Genomic DNA, 19,648 nt, shown 5'->3' on the forward strand with positions numbered 1-19,648 from the left:
CAGTCTTGCAGCCCTACTGGATATAATGTTGCTCAAGTAGAAGTATAAAATATTGGTCCAAGGAAAACAGAAGAGTAAAAAGTATGTGATGTTTTGATAGAAGGATAATAAATAATGCACAATGTTCAAATCAACTACGACTTTTACTCAAGTAAGAGTACTGCTACACTGTACTTAGACTTAGACAAACTCTATTTCTCTATTTCTGATATTTAATTTCAAGTTTATTTTGACCTGTCTCTTGCTGTCTTTTTTTGCTACTTATTGATAATGTATTATTATTTACAATGTATTATTACCATTACCTTTTTGTTATTATTTTGTGATGTGTGAGCTACTGTGTCCAAATAATTTCCCTTGTGGATCAATAAAGTTTTTCTAAGTCTAAGTCTAAGTTTAAAGTTTATTTCAAATAAACACCAATCAAGAACAGTCACTGTGACTATTTCAAACTGCTTAGTGCGCTACTTCCTGATTCTCATCATGGAGTTCAACAATGACTTTCTAAAACATGAAAGTAAACACATATATAAAAGAAGAGGACATGTTTGTCCACAAAACAGCAGCGATTTTTCAGGTAAGTCCTATAAACCAGACAGAGTAACATATCAAAACTGAAATAGGCACAGTGATTCTTGTTTGGTGTTATTTGAAATAAACTTAAAAATAAGTACTGGAAATAGAGGTCAAAATCAGTTTTTTGTTTGACTCTAAAATGGAAAAATGAAATAAGAAACTCTTTTTCCATTTTATTGTTTCTCGTTCTTAATTCCATGTATCCATTTTCTTCCGCTTAGCTGCTCCTCTCGACGTGGAGGGGCAGCGGCTCTACTCCGAGCTCCTCCCGTGTGACTGAGCTCCTCACCCTATCTCTAAGGGAGTGTCCAGCCAGCCTGCGGAGGAAAGTCATTTTCGACTACTTGTATCTGCAGTCTCGTCCTTTCGGTCATTACTCAGAGCTCATGACCATAGGTGAGGGGAGGAACGTAGATTGACAGTAAATTGAGAGCTTTGACTTGCGGCTCAGATCCCTCTTCACCGCAACAGTCCGATACAGTGACCGCATCACTGCAGACATTCTTAACTAAAATTCAAAAGAACGAATGGTACATGGACCTAACAAACTAGCATGATTGACACAATTTTGGTAAATGACTCAAATGAAAGACCTCATCCACAAGCCTTTGACTTTATTAACTGCATTCAAGAGGAAATCAACATGAGTGAGATTAAAGGGCCCATATTGCACTATTTTTCTGATCTATATCTTATAATGATGTTTCCTCATCACAAACAGACCTGGAGTTGTGTTTTGTTTCATTCATACGTTTCTAAGGAGGTAACAACATTAGAACATGGTTTAAAGCTCACAAGAGTCCATTTTGTGTAATATAAGACCTTCAAAAATAAAACGATAACCTTGATTGGAGTAGGCCTAGTGCTGACCCATTTTAATCTGTTTACTTGAGAGTTGAATAATAGGCTGTTCAGACCCATTTTATATATGTATTGAAATTCCACCCAAAATGTCACTGGATCGCCGTTTTGATATAGAGCCTTTGAGATTGAACTTTTCTGTGCTTTGTTTTCCAGCGACATCAGACGGGACACGCCAGGGCCTGGACAGCATGAGGGGAGGAGTGTGCGCCACGCAGGGCATGAAGGTGGTCCTCAAAGTGGGACAAAGTAAGTGTCCTGTGTCTTATATCCAAATGTCCACCACACAAATATTCAAAAACACATCCACGTGTACAGTACAGGGCCTCAGGGTGGTCCTCAAAGTGGGACAAAGTAAGTGTCCTGTGTTCAAATGTCCACTGGGATTGAAGATGGTACTCAAAGTGGGACAACGTTAGTCCAATATCCAGTGTCCAAATGTTCCCAAACACAAATGTCCACCAGACAAAAGTCCACAAACACATCCATATGTACAGTACAGGACATGAAGGTGTTCCTCAAAGTGGGACAAAGTTAATCCACTACGTTCAAATGTCCACACATAAATGTCCACAAACACATACACATGTACAGTACAGGGCCTGGAAGTGGGACAAAGTTAGTCCACATTGTCCAAACATCAAATGTCCACCACACAAAGGTCCACAAACACAGCCACATGTACAGAACAAGACATGAAGATGTTCCTCAAAGTGGAACAAAGTAAGTGTCCAATGTCCAAATGTACAAAAGTCACAGTCCACATAGTACACAAAGTCACCAAAACAAAAGTACAACAAAACAATGTCACATCCACATGTACAGTGCAGGGTGTGAAGGTGGTCCACAAAGTGGGACAAAGTTCTCTGTGTCCAGTGTCCAAATGTCCACCACACAAAGTCCTCAAACACATCCACAGGTACAGTGTAGGACTTGAAGGTGGTCCTCAATGTGAGGCAGCGTTAGTCCACTATGTCCAAATGTTCCCAAACACAAATGTCCACCAACACATCCACATTTACAGTACAGGGCTTCAAGGTGGTCCTCAAAGTGGGACAAAGTAAGTCTCCTGAGTCTAGTGTCCAAATATCCACCATACAAATGTCCAGTACGTATGTCCTCATAAATGAACAGTCCACATCATGAAGAGCGCCCGTAAAAGCCTGTATGAAGTAATACTCAACGGTGGATAAAGTAACTCTTCTGAATCCAAATGTCCACTCAGATTTCACACAAATGTCCAGTCCATAATGTGTCCTCAAACTGGGACAACCATTATTCTTCTGTCTCCTGCCTGGGGAATCCTAAAATTATTAATTATTTCTTTTTGTCACATGAAGCCCAAATATGCCTCAAACATACTTTCATGATGAATTGTATTTTTTGGCTTAGCAGAAATACGGCGGGACAGACCGAGCTAACTTATGAGTCTGTAGTGTGCTAGGCTAGCTGGACACGCATTTCTTTGGGTCTCACGTCTCCCTGATGCACGTTATCCTATGTCCATGATTCATTGTGTTTTGTGGTTAATCAGTGTGGTGACCGGATGGATAAAGCTACTGTATCTCGTAGTCTTTTAGCATCCTAAGCTAACAGAAAGCACATTTTGTTTGTGGCGTGATGAGACCCAGATACGTCTGCACTCATCATGATTCGTTGTGTTTCTTGGATGACCATTGTTGTGACAGGACGGACAGAGCTAGCTTGTAGGCCTAAAGCATACTAGGTTAGCTGAAAGCACATTTTGGAAGGTTATGATCAGGTTTTTTGAGTATCCCGGTTTCGTCATGGTGCATTTATACAGTTTCAGTATCCCAATTATGGCAGTATCCTGGTTATGAGAAACCTGGATACTGTAACTGGTATATTCTGATAGTAACTGGGATACTGTGGCATGTAAACGCAGTATCCTGAATACTGCAACATAAATTTGAGTGTGCATGCGTTCAAAAGACAAATACTTTTCAGTCTTTTCACCACAATAGTGACATAAATAAAGTGACCAACATAAATAAAGTGACCGTACATGAGTGAAATGACTGCACTAAATCTGCACTCGAATCTGCACTCGTATCATCGCTGAAGAGTTAAACATGAAACATCTCCTATACGATATACGCACAGAACAGACTCACCGTCATAAGCCACTCCTCTGTCACAGAAAAAACACACATATATTCCATTGAGTCATGTCCTTTAGTCCGACAGAAGGTGATCGCATCAGTGGCACAAGGAGCTAGCACTTTTTAATCACCGCTAACAGTTTATGCAAATGAGCCATGTGGTCTTAAGTTTTGTGTCAGTAAAACTTAAACAAATATGGCAAAGCTGAATTATATGATCAAATGGGCTGATGTGGTTATGGTTTATATGTTATAAAGCTAAGTTTATTTCTGCAGAATATTTTAATTAAAAAATCTACACGTTGGGTTTGATCTGTGCAGTGGATTGTAGGATATCTCGTAGCTCCTCACCGCCGGTTAGAACCTCTGGAGCTTCCTGTGCTAAAGGAGCTCATGGTTGTTTGTATTTTTCCTGGTTTATTAACTTAAATTAAGTTAATTTTTGCACTTGCACATTTGTAAGATTATGTCAGGAAACCGGGATACTCCATTTGATCATGTATACACGAATATGAGTATCCTGGTTTCTCAGGGCGCATGCAGTCGCAGTATCCCGAATACTGACCTAACCAGGATATGGTTAATAACCGGGATACTGATGTGCATGTATATGCAATCATTGTGTTTTTTGGTTGACCAGTTTTGTGGCGAGGTGGCTTGAAGGCCTGTAGCGTGCTAGGCTAGCAGAAACCGCATTTCATTTTGTCACATGAATAGATTGTCTCTACTTTCCATCATGTGGTTTTTGTTTGACCAGTGTTGTGGCAAGATTACAGTGACCAGACGTCCCTGTTTACCCAAGACAGTTCCAGATTTGAGCCCTGTGTCCCCTGTCCCGAAGAGTGTTGGTCTGCAGCGTGGGCGTTCCAGACGTGCCACAGAACCTCTCTAATGGGCGTTTGTTACATCCCAGGTGGATCAAACATATTAACACAGGAGGCAAAAAAGTTACAAAAGCAAAAGCTGATTTTATTTTTAAGTTAATTTTATTTTACTTAAAAAACAAACAAAAAAAACAAACAAACGCTAAAACCCCTCTCGTGCCCAGAAACAAAGTAACAACTGAAAGGGGGACCTGGTGAGCCGGCCAAACAGAACAAAATGATGTGGCACCGGGTCGCCCCGTACAGGGCCGTGGAAGCCGGTGCCGACATTGCTAAACTAAAGGAAAAAAGATATCCCCAAAACTAGCCTTACCAAACAAAAGGCGAAAACAGGACAGCCGGTCCCACCATGTCAAACACAAAAGGCTAACAGGTAACAGGCATGGTACAAGGTACACATAGTACACATGCACCCAGCAGCCAAGGGAGTGTGCAAAGCGACAAGTGCACGCCCAGGGGAGCGGACGGCGAGGCGGTGCGCAGCAAGAGCGTTGGAGCCCGAAAGCGCGCTACTGTTTATACTCGAACCAGCCACCCCACAAAACATACATAAATATAAAAAATACACGCAATGGGATGCACAAAGGTGCACCAGCATGTAACAGCGTTCCTGTAGGGTATAATCAACCAGTCAGAAAGAGTTGGCACTTGTCCGCTTTTTCTCAGTAAAACTCTGAAGAACCAAGTTAAGAAGTTAGTTAACGATAGCACGGCATGAGTCTTGACGTTAGCTACTGATAGGCCACATAGCCGTAGTTCTACACTAACCCTAACCCTAACCCCAACCCTTACTACGCGACCTTCAATGCTAATGTCAATGTACAACTCTTACTTCAAAACTTACAAATCTTACTTTGACATATGTGTTAGACCAGATGTTGACAGTGGTGGAGGCATTCCCCATTTATGTTCCACAGAGCGACGATATTGCCTGTCCCAGTTTTTTATTTTAAAATTCTAGTCAACCTAGACAAGATGGACAGAGCTAGCGTGTAGGCCTATAGAATGCTAAGCTAGCTGGGGGAAAACAAAACAGAACGAACATGTGTTTTTGTTGCGTGATGCCCACATGCACTTTATCCGACGTGCATGACTTGTTGTATTTCTTGTCTTACCAGTGATATGGTGAGATGGGTTGAGCCACTTTTTAAGACGATAGCAGGTTAGGCGAACTGAAGACACATTTCTTTTGTCTCATGATGAAACCCAGATACATTTTTACTAGTGTGACCAGAGTTTCAAAATCCAAAACTGGGACACCCCTGGATTGTGGTGGCTGGCAGTAATAAAATTGTGAAACTAGTGCGTAATTAAGAAAAAAAAATGTTATGCACTTGGCCCATTCATTGACATATTTATGACTAACATGTGAGTCAGTATAGTCACATTTTCTTTGTGTTTTGGTCATTTTTTTTAGCTGCTTTTCTGTATTTTACCTGACAATTGTATTTCTACAACTCTTATTGAAATACTCATATAGAAATATACAATGACTTTTTACAATTGAGTTTAAAATTCATATAAACTGCAAAAAACAACTTTGGTTTAAAGACTTGAAATGACTTGACTTGGACTTATGGGCCAGTGATTCGAGACTCAACTTGGACTTGTCTGTATTTGACTTGGGACTAGACTCGGACTTGAGGTCAAAGACTTGAGACTTATTTGAGACTCGCAAAATAACGACTTGGTCCCACATTTAAATGACAATATATGTTTCTCTTTTCTGTTGGCAGGTTTCAAATTGGTCCAAAATAGGGACACCTGGGACATTTCTTGTATAAAACTGGGACAAATCACTAGTTTTGGGTAAATCTGCTGGGACAGGGGACACAGAACTCAAAACTAGGACTGTCCCGGGTAAACAGGGACATCTGGTCACTCTAGGCTTTTACTTACCATCGTGACTTATTGTGTTTTTGGTTGACCAGAGCTGTGGCAGGAAGAACAAAACTAGCTTGCAGGCATATAGCGTATTTATTTATTTATTTTTGTCCCATGAGGCCCAGATATGATTTAATTCACCACCAAAATTAACTGTATTTATTGGATACTCAGAGTTATGGCAGGATGGACAGTCTATAGCATGCTAAGCTGGCATAAACCACATTTGTTTTTGTTGCATGAAGCCCAGAAATGTGCTTTCACTTATTGTGCTCGGGACTCGGGGGAAAAACCCACCTCCACCTCGAAAACAGTGCAACGGAACAGCCAATCAAAAATAAAATAGAAAAATAAGTAATAAACAAATCTCCGTTATATACAAAAGGCCACAGGAAAACATAGGTGAGTTTTTGTACAGTTGTAGGGAGTATTATCTGTTACATAAAGGTGAGTTGTTGTACAGTTGTAGGGAGTATTATCTGTTACATAAAGGTGAGTTGCTGTACAGTTGTAGGGAGTATTATGTGTTACATAAGTGTGAATTGTTGTACAGTTGTAGGGAGTATTATTAGTTACATAAGGGTGAGTTGTTGTACAGTTGTAGGGAGTATTATCTGTTCCATAAGGTGAGTTTTTGTACAGTTGTAGGGAGTATTATCTGTTAGCGGAGCCTGTAGAAGCCCTGGTTATTGTTGTAGCGTGTTCATCTAGCAGAAACCACATTCGATTTGTTTTTTTGTCACACGACGAGCCCCAGATCCATCTTTACTCACCGTCATGATTCATTGGACTTATTCGCTGACCGTTGTTGTGGCAGGATGGACAGAGTTAGCTCGCGTGGCGTGCTAGCTGCCTCCCCGGTGTGCCCGCGCGTCCGTTATCTGTAGCAGCGCTGAAAGGTCACGTCCGCCTGTTTGTCGTCTAAATAAGTGTGCACCGGGCTGATCTCGAGTCAGATAGAGCACACTGCACGTCTACACACGTCTACACACAAAAAAGCTAACCCGAACACAACCGCTAATGCCGCTAACGCAACACTAAGGCTAATCATGTAAGCGCCGCAAATAATGTCATCATTTTGGACAATTGGAAATAGAATAAAAAAACAATGTTGTTAGAGGTCGCCGGTAATAAGGTTTTGAGGGGAAAGCGTAATGAGGTTTGGAAGAGAAGAGGGCAAAAATAAAATGCAATAGAAGATTCAAATTGACTCTTTCAACCATTATGCAAAAAAAAAAAAAATAAAATAAATAAAAGGTTTAAAGGCTCAGCATGGAGCTTTTTGGAGGTGGCATTTTATCTCCATGGGGATAGATACATTTTGACATATTTTGGAATACTATAGCCAGAGGGACAGGATTTCCATGGCGACTCATTCAGGCCAAATAAGAGTCAGGTTTGTGGAGCGGCGAGCCTGATCACAGTAAAGACCAGAGGTGGGGATTTGAAGTCGTGACTTTGATTTGAGTTAGACTTGAGTCGCTATTTTTAGGACTTGATGCTTGACTTGATAAAATGGACTAAGACTTTGGACTCGTCTTGGACTTGAAGGTCAGTGACTTGGGACTTGATTCGGACTTGAGGCCTGTGACTTGAAGACTTGATGCTTTTGCTAAAAATATATATGTTTTTGGAAAATACTTTTCTCTTTACAGTTGATAAATGTGGTACTTAATTTTAAAGGAATAAACTGGAACATGTCACTCCCACTTCTCTGTTTGTTACTTTGGATGTAACTGAAGTACTGTGATATAGTACGCTCAAATGTACTACAGTAATATGCAGTACAATACAGTAGAATACAGTAATATACAGTACAATACAGTAAAACAGAGGGAACTACACAGAACATGATTGTTCCATTTCAGTGCAGACTACATGACAAAATAACTGTTATTTAGCACTTTTCTGAATCAGAAATCTGAATTATTTCTGTTCTGACTGTAATAATTCACACTAACATCTTGTCAAGACGTTTAAAAAGGAAAAATGAGCATTTCTACAACTCTGTAAACACTCATATATAAATATTCCATGACTTTTTAACTACAATTTAGCTTTAAATTCAAATAAATTGCAAAAATCTAAGCTGTATTTGGATTTAAAGACTTGAAATAACTTGAAGCTCAAAGCAAACGACTTGGACTTGACTTGAACTTGAAAGCCAGTGATTCGAGACTCGACTTGTATTTGACTTGGGACTTGACTCGGATTTGAGGTCAAAGACTTGAGGTGTACAAGACAACGACTTGGTCCCACCTCTGGTAACGACGCATGTTTTTCAAGTGCAAAAACAACCGTAATGACAAAACTCGCTTTTGTTTGAGTCTGTGTCTAAAATTTTTGGCTAAAAAGTTGCATACTGTGGCTTTATTTCTTTCTTTCTTTGGTTTATTTATTTATTTCTAATTATTAATCATAAAAATATATATTACATTACAAAAAATTCAGTCCATAATTACATTTTTTGAGATTTATTTAAAGTCAGCATATCAGTATTTCACATGTTTTTACCACATGCATTTTAAACAATTTGTCATTTTTCACTGCCATAAGCTATTCATTTAAATGCACTCTTTCTCCCCTCTACCATCCTCCCATCTCCTTCACCGCTGCAGCAAAACCACCGGCCTCCCCACCCTCTCCATCTCCCCCCACCACCCCACTTGTCCTCATCTGTTTTAAGTTGCTGCCGCTTTCCCCATGCTTACATTTTATTTTTGTTTGATTTTTTTGTTCATAGGTCCATATGGGCTACCTCCGAAAAAACAAGACCCGCCTCCGCGCTCCAACAACCGAAACTCAGGTAACGCATGAGGAGATGAAGACGAGGGGGGATGAGAATCAGTGGAAAAAACCAAAACAGAAAAGCGAGTCTAAGTTTAGAGCGGTGGTGCGACAGATGGACGTGTGCGCCGCGACATCTGTGTTGCTTTTAAATGTGCTTTTAACTCCAAATGGATGGTTTAGGCACAGAATGGGCTCAGCTTCCACAACAGTACCCAGAGTCGTATATCAGGCTGCATGTAGCCTACTTTTACTAGTTCACATGAGGACAAATATACGCTCTTGGAAATATAGGCTAATAGACATGATGTAACTAGGAACAATCTCACGGTAGAATTTGGTTTCGGTGAAAGAAGAACTCAATTTTTGTTACTTAAATTAGAAGCACAGATTACATAGCAAAAAAAAAATCTACTGAAGTAAAAGTACTGGTTTAAAATGTACTTAGAGAGTGAAATGTAAAAGTATTTTCTGCATTTCTGACATCAGTTAAAGTGTCTATCTTACACAAAATTGATTATAATGTTGTTTACACATCAAAAATATACCCAGAGTTGTGTTTTGTTTCGTTCACAATTTTTTTTTGTAATCCTGGTTTATTAAGTCTACATCTTAAACAGCTACCCTTTACCTCTGCTTCAGTATAAATTGGAAATTCTGGGGCCACCTTAGTGAAGGTGAGAAGCACTTCCTGCCAGAGTTGGGGACTTGTAAGTCGTGACTTGGACTCGAGTCAGACTCGAGTCACTATTTTGAAGACTTGAGACTTGACTTGATAAAGTGGACTAAGACTTGGGACTCAACTTGGACTTTAAGATCAATGATTTGGGACTTGACTTGAGGCCTGTGACTTGAGAAGACTTGATGCTTCTCCTAAAAATATATGTTTTTAGAAAATACTTTTCTCTTTACACTTGATAAATGCAGTGCTGGATTTTATAGGAACAAACTGGAACATGTCCCTCCCACTTCTCTGTTTGTTACTTTGGATGTAACTGAAGTACTGTGATGTGGTATCCTCAAATGTACTACAGTAATATACAGTACAATACAGTACAATACAGTAATACACAGTACAATACAGTGAAACAGAGGGAACTACACAGTGCAGACTACATGACAAAATAACTGTTATTAAGCACTTGGACTCAAGTCAGACTTGAGTTATTATTTTTAGGACTTGAGACTTGACTTGATAAAATGGACTAAGACTTGGGACCCGACTTGGACTTGAAGGTCAATGACTTAGAACTTGTGACTTGAGGCCTGTGGCTTGAGAAGACTTGATGCTCCTCATGTTGCTTCCACTTCTCTGTTTGTTACTTTGGAAGTAACTGAAGTACTGTGATATAGTATGCTCAAATGTACTAGAGTAATATACAGTACAATACAGTACAATATAGTAAAACAGAGGGAACTACATTTCAGTGCAGACTACATGACAAAATAAGTGTTATTTAGCACTTTTAACTCTGAATTCTTTCTGTTCTGACTGAAATGATTCACACTAACATCTTGTCAAGACGTTTAAAAAGGAAAAAATAGCATTTCTACAACTCTTATAGAAATACTCATATAGAAATATACCATGACATTGGTTTTACACTTTGTTTTAAAATTCATACAAATTGTAAAAACCAAAGCAATATTTGGTATCAAGACATGAAATGACTTGAAGCTCAAAGCACTTGAACTTATGGGCCAGTGACTTGAGACTGGACTTGGACTTGGGACTTGACTCAGACTTGAGCTCAAAGACTTGAGACTTACTTGAGACTTGCAAAACAACAACTTGGTCCCACCTCTGCTTGCTGCATTATCACGACATCACAAGGTGGAACAGAGGGTTTTCGTTTTGAGGGAAGAAATAAATGTGCAGGGTTTGTGTGTTAAACATGTTCGAATGAAAAAAACAAAACAAAACCCACAACTCGGGGTCTGTTTGTGATGAGGAAACGTCATAAGAACAGATCAGAAGCTTAACGTGGTCCTTTTTAAAGCTGCAAATGTGTTGGTTTTGATCAAGATTTGAATTTTGTTGTTTGTACAGAAACAACTGAATCTGTCTTTTTATTCTCGCTGCTTTTATTTGTACATTCTTTGCTCAAACTATGAACATGTTGAAAATAAACCCCCTCAGCCTTTTCAGCAAGTCTCGAAAAATCATAAAATATATACTTTACTTTTCAGTCCCCTTAAAAAATGTAGTGGCGCAGAAAGAACACATAGCCTTTCTCAAATATAGTGAAGTAAAAAGTATCCTTTAAGTAAAATACAATACAGTACTTGACAACTTTTACTTTGTTACGTCCCAACGCTAAAGATATGTCGATCAAGAAGCACGTGAGGTCAAAATAAATGAAAAAGAAAAGAAAAATGAGGCGTCTGACAGCAAGTTCCGGACAGATAATCATTGTCAACAAAATGAAAAACGTTCACGCCGGATCCAAATCCAGTTTTTCATAAATGCTAATGCTAACGTTAATTTGAACATGATGAATATTAAAAAAGCGCCACAAACTCAACTCATCTACATATGAAAAACAATTGGGTTGTTAGACTAAAAGTGTACCCTGTTATTTATTATTTATAAGTTTTCATTTAGATTAGCATTAGCTTCCAGACAAAAACGTGTTATTATTAAACCAAAGTGTCCTCAAGTGAAGTATTCAAATCGTACTTTTTAACATTTTCTCTGTGATTATTGCCATCAGAACAAAAGGAAAAGGGTGTTATGCAAAATTGCCTTTTTTTTTTTTTTTTTTCTTTCTACCGTGTTATTACGTTGTTTCTTCAACAAAAACATGTCTGATGAGGTTATTCATGCATGTTTGAGTCATCTAGCGAGCTCCAACCCATGCTCCAACACGACAGTTCTCCGTAAATGTACATAAGCATGATACAAAACTGTACACAACAGCTTCCAGGGTTCCCACGCTTTTTCACTGACAAAATTTCAAAACTTTCCATGACTTTTTCATGTCCTAAAGTGAATTTTCCATGACTTTACAGTACTTACATGTGTAGAATTGATCAGACTTTTTGGGCTAAATATGAAATGTTAACACTTTCCACTAGGGGAGTAAGAAAAAATCCATTCAGTGATATATCATCATACTTCATTGCACTATTCTCAAATTGATTCAAAATGCATCTGAATTGATTTAAGGAAAATATATTTTTCACTAAAATTCATTAGTTGCATTCACTGTTCTCATGATTTAAAAAGGTAATAATTTATATTTCATACAAATTGATTCTTGGGAAAGTGTAGTTCACAATATTATTGCAAGTAATTATTGATAAATTATATAAAAATATATATCACAATATATCATTGTTTTAATATTGAGATATATCGTGATATATTAAATCGTGACGTGCGATTCATGATATGAGCCCGGTCAAGCAGAAGTAAACATCAAGGCCAAATATTCAAATTAATTCATCTGATATAAAAATTTATTGAACAGATACATATGTACTCTAGTTTATGAAACTGTTGACCTTTTTTCTGTACCATTTTTGGTTCTAAAGTTCCATATGTTTTAAACAGACCATGTATGAAACATGGAACAAAAATTATTTCCCAAATTTCAAAGACCTGCAAATCATGTCAATAAATGGATGTATTTCATCATATCTTGTGTTATTCCATCTTTGAACTGTTGATTAAGGTACATGATTTAAAAAAAAAAAAAAAGGATTTAAAATGATAAAAAATTGCTTGAAAGGACTGACATATTTTATAGAAATAGTTTCCTTTCATTTTGAAGTAATATTAAAGTATTTGGAAGAAAAAAGTTGACAAATTATGTAAAATCCTGCACCTTCTACTTGTTTGTACAATTTTCCCTCTGTTACTTTTCCCTCCGTTACCATGACCTTTCTTAATAAAAAATCTCATGACTCAAAAAGTAAGAGGTTTTTCAACCTAATCTTGTACCATATGGTAGAAAACTATATGAAGCAAATATTCAAACCAGTTTGTTAAGGATATGGAAGTGAGAACCAAGAGTTATCACTGTTTGTATTTATTGCCCAAAAAGTGCTGCATATTTCATTCCCTCCGTTACCGACATGAGTTTTTAAATTTTTTGTCAACAACTTGAAAGAATATCACAGGTTTAACTTGACCCTGTTGGAGTGTAACTCTTTCCTACATTCTGATACTTTACTTATTTCAATAGTCCCTCTAGTTTCTGAATAAGAGACATTTAAATGTCAAAAATCTGCCCCTGTTTCCCTCCGTTACCACTTGACCGGACCCATATATATCGTATCGCAGACTCAAGGCAATGCACACCCCTACTGTCCACTCACCTTATGGTTTGGGATTATAGTTTTTAACATTCAAAATCCTGTCAGTGCATTTATTGTCGTCTCTTTTAAACAAAAGGCGCAAACGTTCAGAAATAATCAGAATAACCTCATGAGATTTTAACAGAACACTGTAGTTGTGTGAAAGAGATACTACAATTCCATGACTTTTCCAATACTTTAATTGAATTTACAAAATTCCATGACTTTTCCAGGCCTGAAAAATAACATTATCAATTTCCATGACCTTTCTAGGATTTCCATGACTGTGGGAACCCTGAACTTCACAAACCTGATGTGATGTGCAGTAGTTTCATTAGCAGGAAGCTGGTTAGCTGGTTGTGTTGTGACAGCGCTCTGAAGGGGGAGTGACTTAGCTGTGTCAGAGGGGAGCAAAGGGAATTGGGACTCAGTGTCAAAAACGAAATTGAAACTTATAAAACATTTTAATACGTTGTTTTTGGCAAATATAGCATTTTGAAAACAGTAAAAGGTAACATAGTGATCCAAATATGTTACGTGTTCGCAGTTTGTCGCCTTAGAAGTAAAATTGTTCTTTCCCCTCTATAAAAAGTCTGTCTATTTTCATGTAACTGCACAAAATAACCCAATATTGGACACTTTGCGAGCACCAGCCCGCCTCCCTCTGCCTGCCTCTTTCTCTCGTCGTAATGAATGGAGCTGTACTGGGATGGGGCACGTTTACAGCTCTCACACTGAGCTGGGTGGGTTGGGGTGGGCAGGAGGAGGGGTATTAGCTGTGCACCGCTCCACACAGCCGCTCCACAGGACACAGCACCGCGGGGGGCATATGAGGCGCGCTCCATTCGCTCACCTGCACTGGGGGGACGGAGGCTGGTTATTACGGCTACAATAACCTCCAGTCTGACTCAACCACGGAGCAAGAGCGCCAGGTCGGGGGGGATGTGTGCCCGGAATAATGATGGACCAATCCAGAGCGCCGTGCTGGAGATAGTGGCATTACCGGTCTTAACCAGTCCACCCCATACACCGCACACACACAAGCTCGCCTCCGCGCGGCTCCACCCGCCCCTGCCCGCCCCGTCGCCCGCGGTGACGGCTGCTCCGGCTGTGAGGATCTGAGGCGGGCGCGGGCACACAACGAGAACACAGCATCGGCAGACAAGCTCCAGGAAGAGAGCGTCTGACAGCCTACAGGCCCACACGATGTGCTCTCAGTCAAGGCCACAGTCTGCAAACACATGCACGCCTCTGGGGTGTACACAGGATTACTCACAGGCTCAATAAGATATGAAGAACATGCACAAGGCCTTTGCTGTTCAGATATTTCTCATAGAGCCGTGTCAGAGGTGGACAGTGTTGTGCTGTTTGCTGCTCTCATTCCATGTGCTCACTGTCATGTTTGTGTGTTACAGGTGGCTCAGGGAACAACACTCAGTCCAGAGGCACCCTGGAAGACGGGGGGAACGGGCCTCTGCAGCCCTCTAACATCGCCCTGATCGCGGGGGCCGCCGGGGGCTCGGCCTTCCTGCTGCTGGTCACTGCGGTCATCTGTGTGGTGTGTTACCGACGGCGACACGCTAAGCACTCGGACACACACCACCCGCCTCTGTCCCTGTCCTCTCTGACCAGCCCCAAACGGGGCGGAGCCGGCGCCCTCTCCAGCTCCAACAACAACGGCTCCGAACCCAGTGACATCATCATCCCGCTGCGGACGTCGGACTCGGCCTACTGCCCGCACTACGAGAAAGTGAGCGGGGACTACGGCCACCCCGTCTACATAGTGCAGGAGATGCCCCCTCAGAGTCCTGCCAACATCTACTACAAAGTATGAGGACAGCCCTGTGTGGACTGGCCGGTCCCTGTGGACCTGCCACACTTAGAATGAAAGCATCACTTGCCTTTCCCCAGAGTCCTCTGGACTCCTGCACACCTGATCCTACGGTTCCTCACAGCGGGCAGCGGACTGAAGGGCGGCCCTGTTTTAGGGGGCAGCCCCTTTGCCCTAAATCCCCCTCCTAATGAGCCCCAGGCCAGCCTTTTATACAGACTCTCCCTGGCACTGGGTTCTGAAGGGCACTTAGAGCACCAGGACTACACCTGCCTAGCCCCGCCCCCGGGAGCTCTTATGGACCAATCAAACCCCAGCCCTCACCAATAACTCATCCGTAGGATTCGACTTTGTTCTGTTTGGTTTCTCTGAGCAGACACAGGCACAGACTGGTCAACCAGCGGACATGTACATGTGACAGTGTGTGAGCAAAGTGGGTGTGTGTGAAGTTGCTGGGTGCCCGTGGTCTGATGGGTGCTCGTGGTTTGTGGGTGCCTGTGGTCAGTGGGTGCCTATAGCCTAATGGGTGCTCATGATCCGTGGGTGCCCGTGGTGTGTGGGCGAGTGGGCGTGCTGCGAGTGCTTGTGTTCTTTAGATTGTCTTAAAAAAACCAAAACACTAAATAGCGAGCATAAATGAGAAGAGTGAGATTTTCTATCACTATTGACACTTAGATTATATATATGAATATCAACTTTTTATTTTATTTTTGTTATCGTTGCATTTTTTACCCTCAGTCGTTTTGTTCCATTTTGTGTATTTCATAGAGCGATCGTGTTTCCGGTCATTAGTTGGACCATCTTGAGTTCCATTCCGACAAAGGCTCTCCTCGGGGTCTATCGGCCCTGTGTATATTTTTATAGCTTCTCGTTCTATGCCATAGTTTTGGATGTTTAGATCTTGTGGAAAAGTGTCGAGGTAGAACCCATCTACGAAAGTTTTGTTCGCAAACTTCTTTTTTCAAAACAGAATGCGCAGCAGCGTCGGCGGTGTTCAGATGGTCGGCGGGTGAGCAAAAAAATTGAAAACGGCGAATACTTTCCTAGTGACGGAGTTACACAAAAGGACTTAAGGAGTGCGCCAATGTTCTAAAGACTTTTGGAGTGGTCGCCCGCCTCTGTTCACAGACTCACAGAAGCTGGAGACCGGTCAGCTCCGCGGAGTGGCGAGGACCGCTGCTGCAGAGGTCCGGCCCCAATGTTCGTGTTGGCTCCACATTGCTTTCGTGTAGTGGTCTTTCTACCCAAATTGCCTAAGTGAGTGCGTCTGTGTACACCTGGACCTTATCTTACCTTAATGCATTTTGACCTGTTTTGTCTGTTTAACACATGAAGATGTTCTGTTTTGTACCATGGAAAGATGAGTTGTATTTAGACACCGATGTTTAGTAAGGCGGCCATGTTGTAATTTTTCTGTGTGCTGTTAAGTCTGTCTATTTAAACATTGCTCAAAGTACTTAACCCGGCCCAAGCCAAATGATTTGTCACTGCCTCCACCTCACAAACACAAACATGAGTATCTACAAAGGAAGAGAAGCGGCTTGGATTCAGAATTTGAATCTTGATTTCAGCAGATTTGAAAATTAGAGCTGTGAGATTCATCGAAATCACGGTTTGAATCGAAACAGCAAGCAAATAGCAAAGTCTGTGATGTCTGAAGTAACGTCATTTCCTTCACAAACAACAAAACGTTCCGTCGTAGGATACATTCAGACTACTGCCTGAAGTGACCCAAATCCGATTTTTTTTCGCCCCTGTGCTCCTGTATCTGATCTTTTAATCAAATTTTTTTAAATGTGACCCAGGACACTTGGATATGTGCTCCTAAAACCGATACATATCCGATCTTTTGACACGCGACTTCAGTCTGAACGGCCAAGGCGCATTCATCCGACCTACATGTCAGGCTTGGAGTCTCGTCAATGGAAGGAAAGTGAGGTTAGCGAGTTTATTCATATTTAGAAGGATCGCTGTATTCAGGACAAATTGGAAGCGTCTTATCAGAACCAGGTGGTTTTTGAAATGACTGCCAAAGAAATGTCCGAGTGCGGCTACAGACGGTCCTGGCTCCAGTGTCAACAAAAAAAAATAAAGAGCCTGTGAGCCAAATACAAGCAGGGTAAAGACTCAAACAAACAAAGTGGCCATGGACGTGTAACCTGTCCATTTTACCAAGAACTGGACCATGCTTTTGGAGACAAGCCCTCCGTTTAGGCGACTTCCATAAACACTGAGCACACTCGCCGCATCTGACGTCGTCGTGTCGCCAAGTGCACTTGCGGGGCACTTTTGGGGAGTTTAAAGTTCACTCTGGAGATCACGCACAAGTCGGATTTAATTGGAAATGTGAACGATCTCGTATTTCACAAAAAAATCCAAATTGAGCATTAAGCCCTGCAGTCTGAACATAGCTGTATAGTCCATAAAAACATCTAACCCTGTAGTTTACATCTATACAAAAATGTTCTGAAATGTGATTCTTATATTATTTTGTCAGTTCACATTTCAGTCTTTTTGTCAGCTGTTCTGAACATGTTGAAAATGTGAACTTTTAACTGAATCCTATTATTAAAACTTCACCATTTTGACAAGCTCCCGGCCGCCCCCCGAGACGGACTGATGAGCGATGTGGCGATGTGAATAAAGTGTCTCGTCCAAGAACACAAATTGATCACAACAAAATTCAGTTTATATAGCAGATCACTAACAGGATATGACTTCATGACTTCACAACAAGGTACAATATTTTAAAGTTTAAAAAAAAAAAAAAAAATCTACATTGTAAAAAGAAAAAAAAGAAAAAAGCTCAAAATTGCTCAAATCTCGATCAAAGTTTTGAATCCGAGCCCTTGGACCTCTTGTAGATATTCCAACGCGTTCCTCTACTTTTGGACTTGTTTTGTTTTCATGGCGTCTGTAGCTCTCTCTCTCTCTCTGTCCCTTTTTGTGACATTTTTGTATTTTTCAAACTGCTTTGTCTTTTCGGAAAAGTGAAAGAATCGGAGTGGGGGGTTGGTGGAAGCGCGTGCGTGTCGATGTGAGTGTCTCTTTGTGCCAACAGCCGGCCAGCCCCTGCACTGCAAAAAACACAACATGAAATAAATCTGAGTTACCAGGACTTGAACTCTAAATATTCATCTCAATTTGACTAGTTTAATTGTATTTACTGAAAATATTCAGTTGTGTTAACATCATTTTACTGCAATAGATACATTGGTTCATGATGTTTTTTTCGGTTTTCAAGTGCAATAAGATTTTTGTCATTACGCTTTTCTTTTATTGTCAGTGGTTGCTGAAATGAAACGTCATTTTTTATGCCAGATGCCCTTCCTGAGTAGACAGTGTAGTTCTGATCTCTGTTATAATGTAGTTTCCTCGTCAAAAACATACTTGGGGTTGTGTTTTGTTTCATTTACACATGTTTAACACACAAATCTTGCATATTCAGTTTGAGTTCTTCTCTCAAACAGAAAACATTTTGTTCCACCTTGTGATGTCACGGTAATACAAGCTCCATCATGTTTTTAAACTCTATACACCTTCACTACACTGTAAACTTGTATATATTACCAGAACTCATAAAAACTGAGTCAGTCGTTTACCTCAATTATTTTAAGTTAATGAACTTAAAAGTCACAATCTTCCAGAACTTAAAAGATTGGACGGCTACTTGTACCTTTTGAAAACAGCTCAATTAATAGTGCTCATTTAACTCAAGTCCAATATTTGCTTTTAGAGTTTTCAAACCATGGGAATAATTTAATAAATGTTCAGTTTTAAATGTAATACATGATTTTGTAGACACAATCCAGTACATCCAGCTGTAGTACACATATAGACACATCATAGTATAAGCACATTATACACACTGTAGAAGGGAGATTTAAACCCAGGTCCCTCATGTGAAAGTCAGAGATTTACTAGTCTAATCAATGTTATATAATATGTATATAGTTTAATAATACATACATACTCACATACATTACACTTTACAGTATACACATAGTACATCATACACACATTACATATTATTTTTAACTACTTATCTCTGCTAAGTTGTACCTCATCTATGTTTTTAAGTTTCATGCATTTATACCCACAATAGTTCCTTTTAATCTATAAGTATTTGTTAAAATTACTCAAAAAGAAGAACATGTTAAAGCAACTTGACATATTTAAGTTTGTAGGACTATTTCTAAACTTTGAGTATGCACAACTTAATTTAATTATTTTGAACATTTAGGTTTATAGTGTTGAATCATTTGCATCATTTCTACCCTGGAATTGCCGGTCTCTGTTGAACGAAAGGTTGAAAAAGGAGCTGTTAACTTGAAAACTACTGTTTCGTGACATCACAAGGTGGAACAGAGCATTTTGAGCTTTGGAGATGTAGAAAGACT

General features: G+C 40.1%; 1 protein-coding gene across 1 annotated transcript in view; it reads left to right on the forward strand.

Annotated features, from left to right (window-relative positions):
- The window catches only part of efnb3b (ephrin-B3b), a 157,288-nt gene extending 137,946 nt beyond the window's left edge, over positions 1–19,342 (forward strand). The window contains exons 3-5 of the mRNA XM_020928907.2: positions 1,594–1,686; positions 9,072–9,134; positions 14,833–19,342. Coding sequence (XP_020784566.1) covers positions 1,594–1,686; positions 9,072–9,134; positions 14,833–15,251 — 575 coding nt within the window. The 3' untranslated portion in view covers positions 15,252–19,342. The remainder of the gene's footprint in view (positions 1–1,593; positions 1,687–9,071; positions 9,135–14,832) is intronic.
- Positions 19,343–19,648: the final 306 nt, after the last annotated feature.

This window comes from Boleophthalmus pectinirostris, unplaced genomic scaffold (genome assembly GCF_026225935.1).
Source record: "Boleophthalmus pectinirostris isolate CB_2022bp ecotype Guang Dong unplaced genomic scaffold, ASM2622593v1 HiC_scaffold_20, whole genome shotgun sequence".
Lineage (NCBI taxonomy): Eukaryota > Metazoa > Chordata > Actinopteri > Gobiiformes > Gobiidae > Boleophthalmus > Boleophthalmus pectinirostris.